Source organism: Diadema antillarum, unplaced genomic scaffold (assembly GCF_040938485.1).
Source record: "Diadema antillarum isolate AM-2024a unplaced genomic scaffold, OU_Dant_1.0 scf00000015, whole genome shotgun sequence".
Taxonomy (NCBI): domain Eukaryota; kingdom Metazoa; phylum Echinodermata; class Echinoidea; order Diadematoida; family Diadematidae; genus Diadema; species Diadema antillarum.
In genome coordinates, this window is record NW_027270904.1 from 405,604 (window position 1) to 426,880 (window position 21,277).

At 38.7% G+C, this 21,277-nt stretch overlaps 1 protein-coding gene across 1 annotated transcript in view; it reads left to right on the top strand.

Annotated features, from left to right (window-relative positions):
• Window positions 1-21,277, top strand: part of LOC139724100 (protein MMS22-like) — a 40,152-nt gene that overhangs the window by 9,806 nt on the left and 9,069 nt on the right. Inside the window, exons 8-28 of the mRNA XM_071635301.1 lie at window positions 390-480; window positions 1,120-1,217; window positions 2,224-2,337; window positions 3,564-3,639; window positions 4,363-4,466; window positions 4,995-5,054; window positions 5,933-6,055; window positions 8,431-8,483; window positions 9,186-9,245; window positions 10,286-10,390; window positions 11,078-11,189; window positions 12,186-12,264; window positions 13,645-13,738; window positions 14,433-14,566; window positions 15,317-15,407; window positions 15,936-16,015; window positions 17,330-17,450; window positions 18,003-18,083; window positions 18,542-18,770; window positions 19,520-19,606; window positions 20,572-20,742. Of these exons, the coding sequence (XP_071491402.1) occupies window positions 390-480; window positions 1,120-1,217; window positions 2,224-2,337; window positions 3,564-3,639; window positions 4,363-4,466; window positions 4,995-5,054; window positions 5,933-6,055; window positions 8,431-8,483; window positions 9,186-9,245; window positions 10,286-10,390; window positions 11,078-11,189; window positions 12,186-12,264; window positions 13,645-13,738; window positions 14,433-14,566; window positions 15,317-15,407; window positions 15,936-16,015; window positions 17,330-17,450; window positions 18,003-18,083; window positions 18,542-18,770; window positions 19,520-19,606; window positions 20,572-20,742 (2,163 nt within the window). The remainder of the gene's footprint in view (window positions 1-389; window positions 481-1,119; window positions 1,218-2,223; window positions 2,338-3,563; window positions 3,640-4,362; window positions 4,467-4,994; window positions 5,055-5,932; window positions 6,056-8,430; window positions 8,484-9,185; window positions 9,246-10,285; window positions 10,391-11,077; window positions 11,190-12,185; window positions 12,265-13,644; window positions 13,739-14,432; window positions 14,567-15,316; window positions 15,408-15,935; window positions 16,016-17,329; window positions 17,451-18,002; window positions 18,084-18,541; window positions 18,771-19,519; window positions 19,607-20,571; window positions 20,743-21,277) is intronic.

Sequence of the window (21,277 nt, forward strand, 5' to 3'; positions counted from 1 at the left end):
CTTATTTAGATTTCATGAAGGCTTTAACTTGAAATTGTTTGTACATTTTTGTGACGTAAGACCTCATATAATTTTGGAAGGTAGGATAACAGTACCACGTAACAAAACACAGAGTATGCATTCTTTAAACCATTACCAGACTTCCACGTCTGTTGGTTCTGCCAGAAATAAATCTATGATCAAAATCAGAACACAAAGTATGCATTCTTTTTACTAGACATCCATGTCTATCTGTGCTGCCAGATATAAATTGATGATCAAAATCACTCGAAATTGCTTGGTATGCAGTTGTTCTTTCTTTTCCCTTGTGCTCTGTACTCACATATTAAATGTAGACAGCACTTGTACTGTATAGAAACTTTTAAAAATGTATAGTATCCATGTCCCAGGCTTCACATAACCACACCCTGCTCCACTGTCACCTGGACGTCCGGTGGTACGTCATCCAAATCCTTCATCAGCTTCATGTGATAGTGGCAGGTAGGTGTCTCCCAACTTTTTTCTCCTTGCAACGTTACCACCTGCAGCATTCCACCAAGAAATGTTATGCCACCCGTGGAGTGTGAAAATGTTTCACATTGCTCCACAGACGTTATATGCTTGTAAGTCCAGTAAAAATTGCAAAAATTTGCTCATTTTGCTCAACAAGAAACTCAAGCAAAAATTAAAGCATGCAAATGATTTTGCCTGTTATGATGTAACACTGTTTTAGGTTTTAATTCCATAGAATTTACAACAGACAAAATTTGTCTTACCCGGCCGAGCGTGAAATATTACTCTCATATATATTTCTTCCTATACAGTAATCCAGAATTTGGGGGAAGGAAATACTAATTGGGTAGTGCCTGCATTGAAAAAAACAGAAGTCATTTTTCTGTTCATAAACATTACTTTTAGAGACATGGTAGAATGTTGGCAGAGAAATTGCATAACTTGTTCAAGTATATTGGTGTTTGCTTGGTAGACTTTTAAATGTACTGTACTCAAATATGAACCTTGCTTTGAACATCCCATTTCTTGTTGTCAAACTCTAGTCATCACTGTCTGTGATATTGTCTTTATTTTTCGTATAAATGTTTTTGTGGCATTTTTTTAAAAACTAATGTCCCCACATTTTAGGATCCAGTGTGGAAACCGAAGTGCTAAGTTGTCTTAACAGTCAGGTCGAGGACTTGATGCAGGACCTGATCAGCATTGCTATTATGAGATACAACAAGGTGGGTCTTGGAAATTAAGAGAGACATTCAGGTTTAGCACTGATTGTAAGTAATGATAAATTGTGGAATAAGCTGGATAGTTTGGTTTTTTTCCGCAATAAGCAAACACAAGAACTGGAAATACTATTTTGTTTTTGTATTTTCGTCTGAGAATGGGAAATAGATTCCAGTCCCAGTAGCAACTGTTAATGAGACTGATCTCAATTTTGGAAGTTTGATCTTTGTCTGGTTTAACATTACATAGATAGAAAATGTCCATTTTAAAGCTAGAAATATATCAATATTCCATTTTTGATAATCTGTGTCTGTCACTCTATTTCTCCATGCAGACACGCACAGACGCATATAAAAGTATGTTTGTATACACGTATATACTTACATAATGTGTGTACTCGACTGTATTCTTATACGTATATGCCATACATTCATAGCTTTATTTTTGTAAATTTCATGAGTCACCTGATAGTTGTGAAATGAGCAACATGCCAACATATAGCCTCTTACAACACAAGTGCATTTTACATTTTCTCCAAGGTGGTAGCTTAATAACTTCAGATTCTTGAATAGTAACAGTGCTTATTTTTCACTGCATGGGTGTGTTTCTTGGCAGCATTAGATTAATAATTTAGATAATTTAGCACTTGTACACTACAAGTAAGTCTGGACTTGCAAAATATATGCCATACTGTATGAGCTGTTATTTTTGCATACAGATTTTTTGCAAATGAGGAGGTCACACATATTTTTTGCGAGATGTTGTTTTCGCAAATTGACACCGATGCTGAAGTATAAATGCACAATTACCCTTGCTCATGGTGACATTTACGCGTGTTGTTGAATTCGTTGTCCAGCAGTGATTTGCAAAATTTGCAATAATCAATCCCTTGCGAAAATAACAGCTTATACAGTGCGCAATGAAGTAGTTTCTGTCCACTTAATTCATTCATCTTTCTTTTTCATATGCTTAATTATACTTCTCTGTCTCTATATTTCCCTCTTCACCCAGCTGAGTATGAGTGAGGTCCACCAGGCAGGTTTCTTCCCCTGTGCCTGCATGCAGGAACTCTGGCTCCTTCTTCTCCATCTCCTGGACTACAGGCAGATGGAGCTCTCCGGCCTGGTATGTTTGTTTGTTTATTTGTTTGTTTTTCTGTTCCAAGGTCTTCATGTTATTCACACAGGGGAACAAAATACAGTGTGGTCAGTACACACAATTTGCCGCCCAAATGCCAAATGAGATGTGATCAGTTTAAACAATAGTTATGTTCACACGCAGTTACCAAACTTGAAGTTTAGGTCGAAACTTAACTGTCGATGATTAGCTCCACTTGTGAATGCACAACGCGGGTTCACATGCGCACCTAACAAGTTACAACTTACGAGCGAATCCTGCTACAGCCGTAGGTGATTACACCGGAAATGCAGAGTCTGTACTAGATGACCTTATGCCCACACAAAATAGCGCAGCTGGAGGTTGACCCAGATGCGAACGAGAAGCGAGGTTCACGCTAACTCAAGAACTTGTTGATTATTGTTGTCCACATGGAGCGAAAGTATGAGGGAGGACCTCCCCGTGGCTCTTGGAGAGAGCATAAACCCTGAGATGTCTCTAATCATCGACTAAACTTTAAGATTGCTAACTTTTGCATGCGTCCACACGGTGCTAAACTACAAGCTAATCATGGAGAGTTGAGTTTTCGACCTAAACTTAAGTTTAGGAACAGCGTGTGAACCTAACTAATGTTTTGGGCAGCCCAGATGCCAAATGAGACAAGCCATTGTGGAATCGTCTCTCTCATGGGATAGAATTATGTAATCACCTGTTAGTTCTCTTTAACATTTGCTTGTCATCATTCCTTAATACCCTTATATAACAATAGCAAGACAAAAACGATTCCTGCAGGTGCCGTCACAACAGAGGCATAACAGCCAGTCAGCTATGCAAGGATTTTAACAGTTGCTATGGAAGATGCAGGTATTGTAACATGACTGTAAGTCTTGGTTCCAGAAGAGGTCCTTAAAAAGACCAATTTAGAATTGACAATTTTATGAGTTTTTGTGATGAAATAGCTTTGCAAACTTTAAACTACAAGTAAGAAAGGAAGAGAAGTAATAACTATTAGCATTTTGATAGCAAATCATTTGCTTCCATGAGTTCAAGATGTTTTCTGTAACATACCTATTTAACAAGTCATGCAAAACTTCACTGGAGATGAACAAATAATATTTGTTCACTTACAGGGATTGTTTGGCTTTATATTTTATAGTAGCAGGGAATACTTGGCTTTACTTTTATTGCACAAAGCAAAAAAGATTAATACGTTGGTGTGCTTTCTCCTTTTCCAGTCATTTTGGGGAACTCTTCACCAACTTCTCTACCCTGTATTCGAGACACAAAGGGAGAGTGACAGCAGAGGAACAGGTAAAGTTCTAATGCCAAGAACATCACATTTTTGTAACCTTTTTTTCATGCTTAACTTGCTTCTGAATTATCTGGTCTTTTGTATGGATAACAATTAAAACATCTGCCACTGTAGACTGGCTATACTGTCATGCATGCATGCACAATGGTTGCAACTGGGTGCATGCAGCTACCCAAAAAAGGGTCTAGGGCAATTACCCCCTGGGCAATTACCCCGGACCCTTCCCCTGGCCCTAATCCTGATCCTAATCCTGAACCTAGTCCTAACCCTAACCCAAACTCCTAACCCTAACCCTAATCTTAACTCTAACCTTACCACTTACCAGTATTTAGCCAGGGGGTAATTGCCCTCTGGGGGTAAATGCCCGGATTCGCCCAAAAAATATAATTATGTGTGACATCAATTGCAGTGAGTGATGCATTATAGAGTGTCAACCTGGTAAAAGAGTGCACAAATTTTGTCCTTTTGTGGAGTCAGGAGAAATTTTTAAGATGAAAATGATAGTGATGTAAAATGTTTATGAGTTTGGTATCCAACATACATTGTATAGTAACAGTGTGTGCTCGGTGGTACCCAATAAGCCCTGTAACATGCATTTTGACCACGATGTGAAATCACATGACATGCTTGTGACATATTATGTTAGCACCTTAGTAAGTGATGGAAAGGCAGTATAGCCAAGCTATCACAGTGTATCAATGTGTGATTGTCGGTCCAAGCAGGCTGTGTTCCTGAAGCTGAGGATCCTGTTGGATTCTGCTTGTGGCTACTCCAGGGTGTTTCCCCGATCTACCAGTACGACAGGGTGGGGCAGAAAACATCTGAGGTATGATATACATTGTCACATTCAAGAATCAACAATTTCCTCCAGTAGCTACAATTGTACATGTAGCAACCTCTCACGTTTGCCTTCCTTTTAGCCACAATCTTTGGAGGCCAAGTAGAATTTACCCCAAATACATGTCTTCCTTCAGTAAGTGCAGATATTTTAGAAGAGCACATCAGTGAAGTTTGAGAAAATCAGACATTCCAGTCTAAAGTATTAATTTTAAAAGCTTTGATTAAAAAAACATGAGATGGCTGATCACATGTCTTTGCTTCTTGTTATACACCTCTGACTGTTTAATAATGTATCCTGTGTTACATGTTACTGATTTTATAGCTTGCAAGGAATTATGGTTCTTCATGTACTACAAACCTTGACTCTTCTGGATTTGATTCGTATACATGTAGTTGTGTTCATTCTTTTTCTTCAGAAGTGTAACTTTTTCCTTCAAATGTTCTGGCTTGTTGTGCATTTACTCGTACATGAATTTACTCATGTTGTGTATATTTATGTGCATGTGTGTTTCAGCCAATCATCAAGAGTCACTGGTTTTTGGTTGAAGATCTTATGAAGAAAGTTTTGTCAAAGGTAAGATGTCAAAGGTTGTTGACCTCTTGGTGAATATCATTATGAATTCAATGTAATCTTTTAAGAAGCAAATATGTTATTCTGTTATTGGAAAAGGATTTAGTGGAAATGGAAGACCCCTTGCAAAAGAAAATTTCAGCTGATGAATATATCAGTGTCCTGTGCTAGTCAAAGTTTGAAAAGATAATGTAGTGCATATGTCCATTTAAAAACAACAACAACAACAAAAACCACTAGGATAAACTTCAAATTATTTAGTAGGTATCTGTTTCAAAAATAGCTCAACTGGAAGGTTGTTACTGCTTTTAAATGAACAGAAATTTAGTCTGATATTATTACGTCTGTGAAGACTTCAATGAAAGTGCAGTGTTATTTAACACTGCGTAGGTTTGATGAACCTGCAATAATTGTAAAAAAAAATAAAATATGAAAACTTGTCAGCAACTGCAAACCTCATTTCACTAAAAGCTTCTTTACTTGAACTTATGTAGTCTGGCATTTTGGAAAAATTATTGTACTGTGTGACATTGTATCCTTTTTGAAGAAAACTTATTCACATCACAATTTCAGTTTTTGATTTTCTAAGGATGGTTGTTTGACACATTTCTTGTATGTGCTCTATCAGCCTGATTTCTTGTCGGATTTTATTTCAATTTGCTATGGAGGTTTATGGGGGTTATTCTAGGTAACAAAAGTTTTCATTGACTATAAAAGTGTTGTTTTGTTTTGTATGTAGAATAATGATTAAATTCTGCACTAATACTGAATAGTCAGGATGATTTGCTTCCTCAGCCATACCAGAGCTTCAAAATGGTATAAATGCTAGAATGTAGATATCTGATTTGTTGCCATAACATGATACTCATCCTTCGATCCAGGACCAGGAGACCAGCGAGGCCAAGGTCCAGTCCTACCTGCACCATCTCCTGGGGCTGTGTGATCTCTGGGAGCCACACCCAAAACTTCTGGCCAGTCTCTGGGACTACTGCTACAGAAAGCTGGTGAGTGACCAAGACTATTATGTAATCACTTCTATACATGCAGGAGCTATTAGAAACATACTGGTACATATACACTGGGTGATCATATTTTTGGGAACCATTTGTTGTTGTTGTTGTTGTTGTTGTTGTTATTGTTTTGTGGGGTTTTTTTTTGCCTGTGCTGCAACATACAGTAGTAGTCAGGTTTCCAAATTAAAGTGTATTTCAGTACCTTGTAGATTTAATTGGCCAGAAGGCAATACACATTGCAATTATTTTGCTAAGACTGTAACATATAAAGTAACATTAATCATACAGACTTGTTCTTGAAGCCAGCTGGATAATATCTGATACAGTCTTGGCTTCCAAAATTGCAAATAAGATGCACAGTCTCCATAATTGAAAACTTGAGAAAGTATTTTGTTTTTGTACGTATGTCTTGCCTTACTACCTCTAAACTCTTTACTTTTTAAGGATTTAGGTAATCACCAGTTAAATGTACAAGGTTAACAATGCAAAGTTTGACCAGGTGTTTCTTCCAGAACACCTGATTTAAAATGAACAAGAAGATATGTCTAAACAATATGGCTTTGCTAAATATAGATCATGTCCAAAGGTACCATCACCTGTTTAATGTTAATTTCAGATTCCAAGACCATAGAGTAACAGAGTGTGATGCTATGACCATTAATCGCCATGGAAACTTGTTGTAAACAACCTTGCCCTTATTGTTGCTAACCACGCTTGCACCTGGTTCCAACCCAAGCTGTAACAAAAGACTGTGACATCATCACTCTGACACTCTATTAGCCAGGTTCACACGTACAAATTAGCGGGATGACGATCGCGATGCTCATCCCGAGTTTTTTTGCGAGCGTCCACACGTACCAAATTAGCGGGATAGCGATCGCGATCGGTATCCCGCTAATTTGGCGAGCGTCCACACGTACCGAATTATCCCGCTAATTGCCGATAGAGATAACAGCAAAGCCTGCAAACTGGGTCACACAGCGCCCTTCTCTATCACTGCCTGCGCGCACTTACCTTTGTCCATTGTCTTTTACGCGTCAGTGGTGTGGTTCGCGCGCTGTTTTTGTTGTGCTCCAAAGAGGTGAAGGACCTCTTCGCAGAGGCCTCGCTGTTGTGATGTGCGCATTGCATGATGGGATATAAAAACTCGAGATTCTAATCCCGACCGTTCACACGTACCAGCGCGTGGCCAATTATCCCGCTAATTGGCGAACCAGCGCAAGATTTCTTGGGATTAGCATCGCGATGCTTATCCCGCTAATTTTCGGGTTTTTTCTGTCCACACGTGCAAAAAACTTGGGATGACGATCGCGATGCAAATCTCGAGATTTGTATCCCGCTAATTGGTGTACGTGTGAACCCGGCTATTGTCTTGAAATCTGAAATGAATGCTTCTTTTGTAAACAAGTAGGAATGTCCCAAACCTTTGCCTAAAAATAGATATGTTTACCTGATTATGATATCATTGATGATAGACAAATTAGAAAGATAAAAAGAGTGGCCTCATAGACAGGTGGCTGCTATAGACAGGTTTTTTACCATTTTTATGTGCATTACCTACATGTACATATATTGTATACATCTGTAAAATGTACTGACATGTTCATGCATGTGTATACGTATGTGCACGTTTGTTTTCATGCATTCAACGATGCCGATAATAGGAGTTGTTGCACGGCAGTACGCATGCTGCGTAGTGTCAACAATGAATGAGTGGCACGGCTGCAAAGCAGAAAACGTGCTGAATTATCAGCTCATCTATGGCTCTGTATGGGTCTGTTGCCCGCTATAGATGGGTTGAAATTTACTGGGGAAGATAAAATTAGGTGGTTGCTGGCCGCGTTAGACAGGTGGCTGCTATACACAGGGTCTTCAACATGGCTTTTCTCTAAGGGGAGATTTTTCAGTGGCCGCATACGGCAGGTGGGCGCTCTAGACAGGTGACGGCTAACGGTGCTTGCCATTGATGATAGGACTCATATTTAGCTAACAATGAGCTACACTAGCTCCATTATTAATCCGGATGTGCAGTGTGCAGCATACATTGCTATCAATGGCCACCATCTCTTGCATACTGAGCGTTTGTGTGAATGTGTTCATTTACTCGTAGTAATGCAGCACTTGGAGCAAATGTATGTAACCATTGTAACCAAATGTATTTTAATAATGAAGATATGCATCACAAGGTAATTTCTTTGGCAGATTTCTGTATTATTATTCTCTCTGTTTCGACTATTTCATCTTGATTTTCTTACGCTCTACGTATAGGCCTACCAGGAGAATGCAAATAAAGTCTTGAAACATGCTATTTTGTTGGTAGAATTATCTAATTTATAAGGGATTTGGTGCTTTGTGTTCATTTTCAGAATCAACGACTGAATGTTCCTTCTCAAGGTATCCAGGGATTAGCTAGCATTAGGTAAGTTTGTGTAAAGTAACATTTAGGCAGACATATTCACTGTGTCAAACTACAGGGAAACATGTTATAAATAAAGATTTTGCTGGAACTGCCGATTTTACCTTGTTACACAACCAGTATCTTGTTGTCAACATACTAGAAACGAGACCAGCTAAATACAGCAATTGAAAATCAGGACTGCCAAATTCACCTTATTAAAAACGGTACACTGTACCTCGATCATAGCCAATAGCAAGCTTATTATAACAAGGTTTCCCTGCAGTAATGAAGGTGTACTACCTGTGAATTTTTGTTGTGTATATTGCTGCAGTGAAGTTACTAATGCTATCTTCTTATTGCTATAACATATCAACTCAATGTGAACAGATAAATAATAAAATCGAAACTGTTTACTTAACTTTGGACTTCTATTTCAATACAGTTCATAGATCAACGTGAATCACATGACTGAGAAAAGAAACAAAATGCACAAGGAATGACACGGGGAAGAGATTATATGTATCAGTTACTGCATTGAAGTTTTCCAGCTGTCCTTCAGTGTTATGTACTGCTTGTGAAATTTGGAATGCTTTACAAATGGTCATAGAAGTAGAGCAAGAATATCATGGGAATTCCCCTGAGTTTGGCTTCAAGCATCAGTCCAACTTCCAGAGAGGTGCTCAGCTGGTGTTTATGATTGTGATATGTTTCTTCCACGTGCAGCAAATCAGCTCTTAGCTGGTTCCAGGCGTGTAAGAGCCGCTGTGATGGCCAACCACCAAGGTAATTCTGGCTTTTGGTATTCAAATCTTCGTTATCACCAATGTCTGGTGCTGAAATCTGAAGCAGTATGCAGTATGATGTGTGCAGTTTGTATATTATCTGTCTGTGCATGTGTGCATGTGTGTGCGCGTGACATGCAGTATCAGTGTCTCATCAACTTGCCAGAAACATAGAGTGTCTTTCGGTTGTGATATGCTGGCCAAAAGCAAAATATCCAAAGTAGTCAGATGTTTATAGTGATAGTTGCCATGTCGTCAAATGTTAGTTCTTTATTGAGGAAAATAAAAGCTACATGTATACCAATTGGGTGTCATATTTTTTTGATATATTGCATATATCAAATCTGTCAAGGTATTTTGTTAGTATACAATGCATGAGTATGCTGAATGTGGCATTAGTGACATGATGCGCATTCTTATTTGCCTACCCAATTATCAAGGTTTTCAAAATATCTATGTCAAAAAATCTGTATACACTGTATATTTTGTAGTCGATAAGCAGATCAATGGAGTGAGAAACAAAAGTGATAGTGCTTTACCACCTTGGGGGCAATATCCCTTAAATTTGCATTAAGAGGGGGCAATATTTTGATGGGTTGTTGATTTCACAAATATCAGTCCATCCAGGAAATTCTGGAGAATCATACCATTGCAAAACATGGTATAATTATGCAGTACGTTGCAATTTCTCTGCATGCTTTATTACTTTGCTATGTTTTGTTTTCACACAAAGTAATATTGTGACTACTGAAGGGCAATCTGTCTTTATCAAAATTTGATTTGACATGCTTGATATGATACAATTTTCCTATCTCAAAATCCAAATTTGTATGGCTTTCTTTTTTCCTTTTAACCATACTATGGAGGAAAAAATGTGCATTAGTATTTTTTCCTTCTTCTTTGATCTGTGGAGGTTGGCAACCCTGAAATAAGAATGGGATGTTGATAGTCTGGTAGATTTTAATAATGAGTTCAGTTATGTGCAAGTTACTGTATTTTATGAATACTTTGACATTTCATGAATACTTTGCACATATTTAGGGGCCAGGACACAAGTTTTCATTTGTTCCTGAGAATCCTGGCCACGAAGATGACCAAATGGAATTCAGCGGGGAATGGTCAGCCATGGAAACAGCTGCAGGGCAGGTAGGAGAAAATGCACATACCCACAACTCATATGAAGTTCCTTTGTCCATGAAAATATGATGTGGTCTAATAGGAAAGTCACAAATGCAGTAACAGACATTATCAATCGTCTACAGAGATCTATGTCCTCATTAGCAAGGCTTGCAGATGAGTGCTTCTGCCATTAAAGCTTGAACATGCACTTAAAACTTAGGCCAAAACTCCATACGCCTGCAATACACAGACCAACTACCCGGTAAATAAAAAATTAAAAAAAAGTGAAGATCATATAGATTCATATAAAGAACAGAATTTACAAAGGTATTCTAAATCAAAGCAATGGTTTAAACTTTGTCCATGGATTAAAACAAGTGCTAGATAGGCTTACCTATCACATGGGTGTGCTGGTGTGCATTTCTTATAGGATGCCTGTTGGCGTTTGTGATATGCAGTGTGCATTTCCACAGTCAATATTTGCGTAATTCCTGGACTAGATTTAAACTATGGGTACCTTGGTGAATTCAGACCAAAGACTTCAGAAATGAATGAAGACATGATATTCTGTCATTATTATCTGTTTTAGTTGCCATGGTTACATTCACAGTGAGGTGAAAAGCTTAGAGGATAGGACAAAACCTCTTTGCATTCCTTGTTGATTTATATGATAAGTTTGTTGTATTACTGTCTTGATTTGTGATTGTTGCATAGGCTGTACTCCAAGTTTCACAGCCGCACCATGCAGGAACTCGGTGAGATTGGTCTGCAGCGTTTCTTTGACCTCTTCTTGACCCTTGGGTTCCTGGTGGACCTTTCACCTCTGGTAAGATCTTCGAAGTCTGAAGGCTGCTTTTATATGAATAATCATGGTAATTGATGCCCTATTGTTTATTTTTGTAACATATATGCGATCATTTCAATTAAAACAGCTGCTTTCTTCATTCTTTTTTTTTTTGTTGATGTTATAACCTGTCAAACTTTTTTAATTTGTCATTCTTTGTGGACAAAAGTTATTTTATCTTGAATTCATTAAGTGTGCATTGAGAGTGTATGGGGTCAATGCGTGCTCGATTGATATCGCAGGGAAAGAAAGTTTCTCCTTTTATGCCAGAATCATAGTAGAGTAAAACCAGAAATGCTCGCGTGCATTTTAATTTCTCTAACTTTGGGAGAGCAAAGATTCACAAAATTAAAATTGTATGTGAAAGTTCTTGTCTACACTATATACATTGAATCCCAGTTGCAATTCACAAAAATTCAAGACCACAGAAATATCTTGCTTTGGTTACAGTATTAGCTCTCTGTCTATATGACATCTATTTATATTAAATGGGTTAGTCAAATACCGGTTTAATAGTGATTGGCTAAACACAGCCACGTGATGGAGGCACATTCACTATGTTCGCCCACGGGCGAACATTCTTTGTAATGTTCTCCCATGGGAAAACATTTTCACGTAACAAATGACAGAAGGCCTAGGACCGCGCGCACAGTGAATTTGGCTCTGCGCGAGCGAGCGATCGAGTGCGTTGTGCTGGTGGGTGGTTACGTTGACGTTGACGTATTTGACTAACCCATATAATATAACAGATGATGACTTTTGTTGTCGGGAACATGTACCAAACGTTCCACCCTCAAGGTTTGAAATGCTATTTCGGGAGGCTATTAGTCCCTCGACTTCGTCTCGGCACTTATAACCTCCCTCAATAGCATTTCAAACCCTTCGGGTGGAACATTCGGTATGTTCCCTCCCCCGCCAGTCATCATATTTATATTGTGTTCATGCCATGATGTCTTCTCAATGCCTGCTTCTCCACAGACAAGTCGAGTGCTAGATTTCTTGGACCTGATGCCCACCCAGAATCTGAACGTCAAGAGACGGCTGCTGATATGGAGAGGTAATTCCCAGACTGCCTGACTCCTGCGAACTGTTCCTATCTGATGGGAACAGTCCCATTTTTCAGTCAAGAAAAGGCTTTTTTTCTACATTGTGTTTTTATTTTTATAAACATATATCAAAAATCAACTCCTCTTTGAATCACTTTCTCAAATCCCATAGCTGCAGCACATTGATATTTATTGGTATTCCTACCTCTGGCTATAATTACTTTTGAGCATTTTTATGCCTCCGCAACGAAGTGGCCGGAGGCATTATGTTTTCGGGTCGTCCGTCCGTCCGTCCGTCCGTCCGTCCGTCCGTCCGTCCGTCCGTCCGTACGTACGTCTGTCCGTCCCGTTTTGTTTTTGTCGATATCTCAAGAACCGTGTGGTGGTTTTACATCAAACTTGGTATGAGGGTATATCCTTGGGGGATAATACTTTGTGTGGATTATAGGGTCACAGGGTCAAAGGTCAAAGGTCACAGGTTATTTTGTGAAAAAAAAAAAGAAATTTCATGTTTTTCTCCATATCTCGCAAATGGTTCAAGGTATCTTCATGGAACTTAGTATATATGCTTGTACCGATGGGCAGTGATTATCTAGGGAAGTTGGGGGTCATGGGTCAAAGGTCAGGGGTCAAAGGTCAAGGTCAACTCCTCAAAATATCACTACTTTCCTTAAAATGCAATATGCCTGAAGGTTTGTTTTTTTTTTAAACTTGATGTATGGCATGTATTACCCAATATATATTTTTGGGGAAGTTTCTTGCCAAAAGGTCAAAGGTCAAAAGGTAAAAGGTCAAGTGAAAGTGCTAAATTGCACTTTTTCCTCCATATCTCGAAAGTAACTCAAGGTTTCATCATGAAACTTACATATTTATGCATGTTCAACCTAACAGTGATTCTCTTTGGAACTGTGAGGTCAAAGGTCAAAGGCCAGGTTTAGATAATGCTATTTTCCCATTTGACACTGAAATTATACTTTTTCTCAATACCTTGAAAATTACTCAATGCATAAACTTATAAAAGGGTCAAAAGTCAAGTAAAAATCATCATTCCCCAAATACCTGCACTCTGACATTTTAATCATTCATCCAATTGAACCTAGTTCTAGGAAAGTGAACATTCAGCACATTTGTGTCAAACCTGTCATTTTAATATTTTGCCAATTGTGTGAAACTGTCATCACACATTGTCAAGACATTGTACTATAGACCTATTAGGAGAACCATGCATTATGGCGGAGGCATATCAGCAGCCGTAGCGATATATCTAGTTGTTTCTGGTTCTTTAACCCATAAATTTTATAGCGGTATGATTGGTAAAGAAGTCTCCTGCGAGTGTGTAGCAAATGTTCTCATTTTGAGTCATGTTGCATAATCTGTTGCCGTGTCAACAGGTCTGTTTGCTCTGTGTCTGATCCACGAGGAGAAGCAGTGTGATCTGGAGACGGTTGCCGAGAGACTGGCCGCATCATTCAACACAGTGTGTCGGTGGGTCAAATCTTTGTGTCTTACAGTATGATTCCTAACACTCTGGTACTAGCAAGATAGACTCAGACATTCTCTGTGATACCTGTCCCTATCAGAATGATAATTGAACTGATGGTGATTCTATTGCTAGTGATGATAATGAATGTCATCTTGCTGATGAAAATGATTAGAGTAGCAGGAGTGATAATGATGATGCAAAGTCTTTCTGATTGTGCAAAAAGCTCCCTGAGAATCAAATAATTTCTTTTCCGATTGCTATGCATGTAACACACAAATATCTCTATTATTTTTTTTATTCATTTATTTTTTTTTTACAATCTCCTTGATTTTGGCATGTTATTGTTGGGTGCTGCCCCTGGATAAGGATGATTGTTGTACAGGATTTTAGGAGTATTGATAATGATGATAATGATCCTGATTGGGATAGCAACAATACTTATAAATGTAAATAATAGTAATAACAACATGAATTATGGTAACAGCAGTTCAAATTAATGATAGTAGTGAGTAAGTGAAAAAGTGATAATGAAAAAAAAAACAAAAAACAAACATGACAACAGTATCAGGAGTGTAATGATTATGAAGATGATGACAAGAACAAAAATGATTAGGATCCTCAGATCGTAAACTCAGTTCATCTATATTCCGCAGTGCTAATTGGTTTTTGTTTCAAATCTGATCCTGTGCTACCCAGGTCCTATGTCCAACTGAAGTCTGACCCCCTGAAGCGGTCAGACTACTGGTCACTCATCACCTGCTATGTGGAGGGAGCCCAGGAGGTCCTGGACTCCAGTAGTCTGCTCAGCCTCTCTGAGGACAAGCTCATTGGTGGGTCTAATGGGTCAAAGGTCATGGAGCATCTTAAAATCACCTCCCTCTGTCTCTGCCTCGCTCTCTCTCTCTCTCTCCCTCTCTCTCTCTCTCTCTTATTATTCATGTTTATTTTCCAGTGTATTCACCACACTGTATGCAGACAGAAATTTCCCAATCTCCAACATGGAATGAGGTAAACACATGATGACGGCAAAATGTTTGCACAGAAAAACAGCTGGTCCTTTCAGAATATCATCCTAATAGTCTGTTTTGGTAGCAGAAGTATTATAGTTAATCATCTGGAGCATGTCAGGTGATATGTCAATGTAATCATTTCTTTGAGATTTTGAGAGTCATGGATCTGCACAGCTACCAAGATTTTTTTTTTTTTTAATGTTTCAGGTACCAATAAGTTAGCAAGAACTTGGGGTGTGGTTAATACAAGGTTGCACTTTATACGCAGGCCGATTGTCCTCTCTTTTGGGAAGGGAAATCACCTTTACATCAGCTTTGATTATTCTTCAATATGCTGAAAATAATCATTCAATGTGACTAGGATTGATTAAGCATACATCACAAATGTATGTATCATTTGACTTCTCTTAACTAATGTAACATCAGATGTTTGTTGTGGTATACATGGTGGCCAACAGTACTGATATACATGTTAATAGATGCTCACAAAAATGTTTGTGGTTTCCATGTTAGGGAACAGTGTTGGTATTAATTCAATTTCATGTGAATGCCTGGTGTCTAAATATTCAGCTCCAGGACTTGGTGAGTTGTTGTCATCAGCTGGGGACCAGGAAATGAGGACAGTCCTGATGTTTGTGCAGACAAGCATGGCGGGCCACAGGTATGGCAGAGTTGGCTAGTCTCCCAGATTCTACAGAGAGCCCCCTTTAAAGAATTGATTATTATTTCAACTTCAGATAAGAGAATATAAAAGCTTCCCTTATTTGCTATTTTTAGTCTCCTTTTGAAATGCACGAATCATACAAGTATCTCTCTGATTAGTGAGTGGCCTTTCTTTTATTTTGGATTTTATTTCTTGATTTACATATCTTTTTTGTTTTGACATGTTGCCGTCAATTATTATTTTGTAGTCTTGTGCAATATTATCATTTGCTTTGCAATTTTTGAATTTGTTCAGAAGATCTGTTTTGTGATCATTTTTATTCAGCTGAAATCACACCTTCTAATGATGATATATATTTTTTCTTCCATTATATTCACTGTCACAAAATACAAAGCATTATCAAAAATGATGTTTTGCTGCAGTACATTATTGCAGCCATGAGTAACTAAATTTGTGTTGAATATACACAGGAAAGGCCTTCCCCATCTTATGACTTAATTTGGGATATTTTCTGATTGTTTCTAGGAGTCTCTACAAGCGGGTGTCCAACCAGTCAGCTGCCGTGAATGACAGGACCTCCAGTCTGCTGATCACAAAGTACAAAGGTACGATATAACGGAACCTCATTACAAAGAGGTCAGAAATAGCAAAACCCTTCTTATATAACAATATGATTTTACAGGTCCCATCTCTTTATATTGCTTTGTGTTTAAACCTTCATATAATGAGAAACCTGGTACAGCAAGGTAACTGTCGTAGTTTTTACGTAGGTCTGCGTTACTGTAAACATGATATTTTCGCGTTATTAATTTTTTGCGCTGAGTGGCTCAAAAAAGTATTTGCAGGTTCTTGAATTCGTGCCGTGCAATTGTCAACCCATTCAAAATGTGCAGAGAAACTTGTGAAATTATTTTTGCGAGTTATAGAATTCACGTTAGCTGGAAGTAGCGCGAAATACATGAAAATTAATGTACTGTGATAATTTCTGCATTTACGGTATTATAAGGTTTCCTTGTATTGCCTTCGTCTTGTCAACCAGTTTTCATACCAGTACTCCATAGAGAGTGCCTGGTTGCTTGGAGTGAGTCTGAACCACAATGTTTCAATGCCACACATTTCTATTCTGGGCTCTGTTGCATTAAAATATGCAATCAAAGATAGTCAGATAATCACACATAGGTCAGATATTGGCCAATCAGAATTGAGTATTCAGAAACTTACGTTTGATTTTCTGACTTGAATGTTTGATCTCAATGTTTATGCAACATGGCCCTGTTACTGCCTTGTGAGATTTTTACTTTTTAGCTTTTTTGTTGTTTTTTTCTTATTTTGTGACACATGAAATGAGAGTGCTGATCTTACCTCAATAAACACTTACCCGGTACTGTCGATGTCAAATGAATGAAAATGCACAGATCACTCAAATATTATGTGAAAGAGTACAAGAAACAAAACAAAGGTGTATTATGCTTAACAGAAAATGCCCTGTGATACAATTAAATTATGTACTTGATGCTGGCTTTTTATTGTTCATTTTAATGCACCAAAAAGGACATCACACAGAACTGTAAAGAAATGAACAAATTGATATGCATGCAGTATTTTTAGTAAATGGACATGTGTGCCTTCATAGAAAAGACATATATAGGACTAGAAATCAATATCCATTGGTCCCATTTAGTACATGATTTGCAGTGCAAATGTACATGTATGTTATACAGCTGTACATCTCTGTAATGACTCCCAACAATATGCATATTAAAGGCAGAGTACTGCAGAATCAGTTTTTGTGTTTTTATTGTTTGATTGCATAAATCCAAGAATATCTCTCAAATGACCCAAGGTCACATATATACTGGTCTCTTTGCAATGAATTTGAGCCCCTATGAGAGATGGCACAGCTCTTTTTCATCCTCCAGCCTTTGCTCATTGCCTGTGGACCCATGTGTTTCCCTTCATCAAGCAGCACGCCACCACCCAGACCCCACCCCCACAGCTGGCTGATGTGGCTGCAAGCTTCACGCTCCTTGCCGCTGACCTGTGAGTGGACGGCAGTGAGAAATGCAATGAAAATGATAATTATTGTGATGATGATGATGACGATGATGATGATGATGATGATGATGATGATGCTGACGGCAGTAATGGTGGTATTAGTGGTGATGATGGTGATGATGATGTACTTGTGTGAGGATGATGGTGGTGTTGATGGTGGTGATGATGGTGATAATGATGATGATGATGTTGATAGTGATGGTGATGACGGGGGTAATGATGGGGATGATTATGATGGTGATGCATGATGATGGTGATAGTGATGAGGATTATGGTGATGATGGTGGTGGTAATCTGATGGCAATGATGATGATAATAATGCTGTTGGTGATGATGGTGACGATAATTTTACATGGCAACATTATCCAGGAATGGCACAAATAATAAATGAAACTGTATGATAACAGACTCAAGTTTGACCTTTGATGGCATTTGTGTGTATATTGCTATTATGGTTTACTTATTTGTGTCTGTTGTTTCTTCTCTCACTCATAATCACAACTTCCTTTAATCCATCTGTTTATTTTTTTTTTTCAGACCAAACAGCTCTGATGCTGAGGTTCCTGCTGTGGACCTATTCCGGTTCTTTGGTCTACAAAGTGGCAAGGTCAACCCAAGGTCAGTATAATACATAGCAGCCAATCTACTCACTCATAAACAATGAGGATGCAGGGAGAAGGAGAGATAAAGAGAGCAAGAGATAGATAGATAGATAGATAGATAGATAGATAGATAGATAGATAGATAGATGGAAAAATAGATAAATAGATAGATAGATAGATAGATAGACAAAGAAAGGTAGATGGATGGGGGAGAGAGAGAGAAAAGAGTTGAGATTTATACATTTATCCTAAAACATATATTCAATGAAATGCACGCACACACACACGCACACAATTTACATGTGAATGAAAAAAAGCCTACATACTTCTGCATTTACACATGTGCATACAACAAGCAGCTGAGTACCTCTGTGAAGAGACAGATAGACAAACAGACCAGGAGATAATATAAGTCTGATATACCAGCCATTCTCTTCGTAGCAATGACTTTCGATCTTGTTTTCCTGGATTCAGCGTGACAGCCCGCTACCTCTGCCACCTATTGCCCAACCAGGCCTTCCTGGATAGCCTCCATCCCCAAGTGGGTGGGGGAGGAGGTGGTGGAGGGGGTTCCCTGGAGTGCACCCTGGTCCGGGCGTGGCTCCACACCACCTTGCAGACCCCCCGCTCCTCTGAACAGGTGCAAGAACTGGGGCGCCTCATCCTTAAGCTGCCCCAGGTCGTTGCCATGGTGCAGGATGTGGTATGTGTCTTAACCTCTTGGTCATTCTTTCTGATGTTTGTTGCTACATTAGCTTAGTCTTGATTCTTGTTTAAGTCTTTGCATGTTATTATCCTTCCTTACATTCTAACCAAATATTAATCCGTTGAGGGTAAGTCCTGAGTATACTCGGGCAAGTGTCAATGGGAAATGCGTGTTGTAGCAAAATCAGCCCGTCCTCAATGGGTTAACACCATATTTTTTCATTTCATGTGGCTGTGAGATGAATGAATTTCCTAAGACATGAAATCTGTGTCGACATACATGAACATTGTGGGTCCCTGCACTTATACTACTGCAGTTTGATAGCCATTTTCAACAAAATGCCCTTTAGATTGCTGATAGGAATCAAACATTTACAGTCCATACCAAGTGGCTTTTAGCAAAGAAAATGAGAAAAAAGTATGAAATAAAAATGGCTAGGTTGATAAAAAGTAAAATCTTAAATGTCCATTTTCAGTGGCTTTTAGGAGTGAAATAAAGTAAGAATATAACCTGAAAAGGACTGTGTTGGTATTCTGTTGAGGAAAATTAATTCTAAACCATGTTCATGTGATTAAGCCTGTGAGTGTGTCAATATTGAAAAACCTATTATATTTCTTGTGGATGGTATATTTGAAGAGCACTGACTAAATGTTGCACTGGCCCAACGGTGCTAAAACTGCCATTTGGATCACATTGACAATGATGTTTATAATCTCACCTGCTGCTTTCTGTCTAATTCCCAATAGGATGTCCATTTTGACCTCTCCGATACCAGCCGACCTCTTGTCTTCAGATTTCTGCGCATTCTCGGCACTTATTTCGCTTCGGCACAGGTGGGTCATATATTCCATAACACTCGCCTTTGAAACTAATAATTGTGACCCGCTTTTGAAACTGATAATGATGATATACAATGTATTTTAAGACTGCATAGACAAAAGTATGATGCCATGCAAATATTGGGTATTCACACTAGACTTTCTGCGACCATATAAGGACATTGAGTCACTTGAGTAGTTGCAGTACTGTGAACCTCATTTGGATAGTTCAAGAACTTTATCTTCATTCTTACATTTGTTTAATTAGATGATTTGCATTATTGGTTACCATAAATTTCTCAGTGTGTGCAGTTGCAGCAGTTGAAAGAAATTATGAAAATATCACATGCTGAGTTTGCAAGTTGTAGAGCTTGTCATGGCAATGTTTTAAGGGGATGGCTAGTAACCGATCAGTGGGAATCAGTGGGAATGCTGAGGGATGATTGTTCCAATCCTTGTGGGATTCATTTAAGAGCACATTATATATCTACTGTTGTGTGAAAATTATTTGCTTCAGAACGGTCTATATTCAAGTAATGTGCAGATTAATGCCCCGTCACTGACCAGGGACGCTTACCTGGAAACATTAAACTGCTCATTACTTGAATATGAGACCATTCTGAAGCAAATAATTTTCACACAAGGATAGATATATAATGCACTCTTAAATGAATCCCACAAGGATTGGAACAATCGTCCCTCAGCATTCCCACTGATTCCCACTGATCAGTTACTAGCCATCCCCTTTAGTTGAATATCATTCATCTGGTCAAATACCTTTGTATACAGAATAGAATCACTATGTGTAGACAACCAGTACATAAGTAACAAACAATGAGTGTCCTTCTTGTTTTGGAGTTATTGTATTGTACCTTGTGAAGCTAGTACAAAGTGTAGCACACATTCACATTTTCTCATATTGTTGAGAAAATCTTGCTCTGATACATAACTTTTCAGACATTGAAATCAATTATTTACAGACGTACCAGGATAAGCTTGAGCGGAGGAGCAAGACACTGCTATATCTGGGTGACCTTGTGACCCTCGTCAGAACCCTGGTCAGAGGTCAGAGGTCACTGGAAGAAATGAGCTGGATGTATCATGTGATCGGCCATGCCGTGAAATTCTGCAGCGGTGTCCTTTACTCACAGGTGAGGGTATTGGCAGACTGGTAGATTTGTCAGATATCAGACATTGTATATTCTTGCGGTCGGCTACACGTCACTTCCAGTTGACTGGAGTGAAAACAAACAGCTTGCACGCATGCAAGCGCTAAGCCTGCATAATGCGCATACTGCATGCTGTGCATGTGCAACGCGTATAATTTATGTGCAACTCTACGCAGACATGGGGACTGTTTTTCATTATTCATTTTGTCATTTGTGCCATCATTCATGAGATACATGCATCATGTCTTGCCAGCAATATTCTAAAAATCTGGATCCTGTCGATCGATCGGTCCCGGTATTTTGCCAAGTTGAAGGCAGCCGGACTGGACCTGTGCTCGTATGAAATCGCGGCAGGACTCTGGATCAACGACCTGACAAAATGGCCAGATGTGCAGTAGAACCTCTTTGAGTAGGCCCTACCCCGATATCTATGCTTACTTAGTACCTCATAGAAACTTCAGGTAGGTCTATAGGCCTAACGTTAGTACTGTAGTAGGCTTAGGGTAGGGCCTAATTT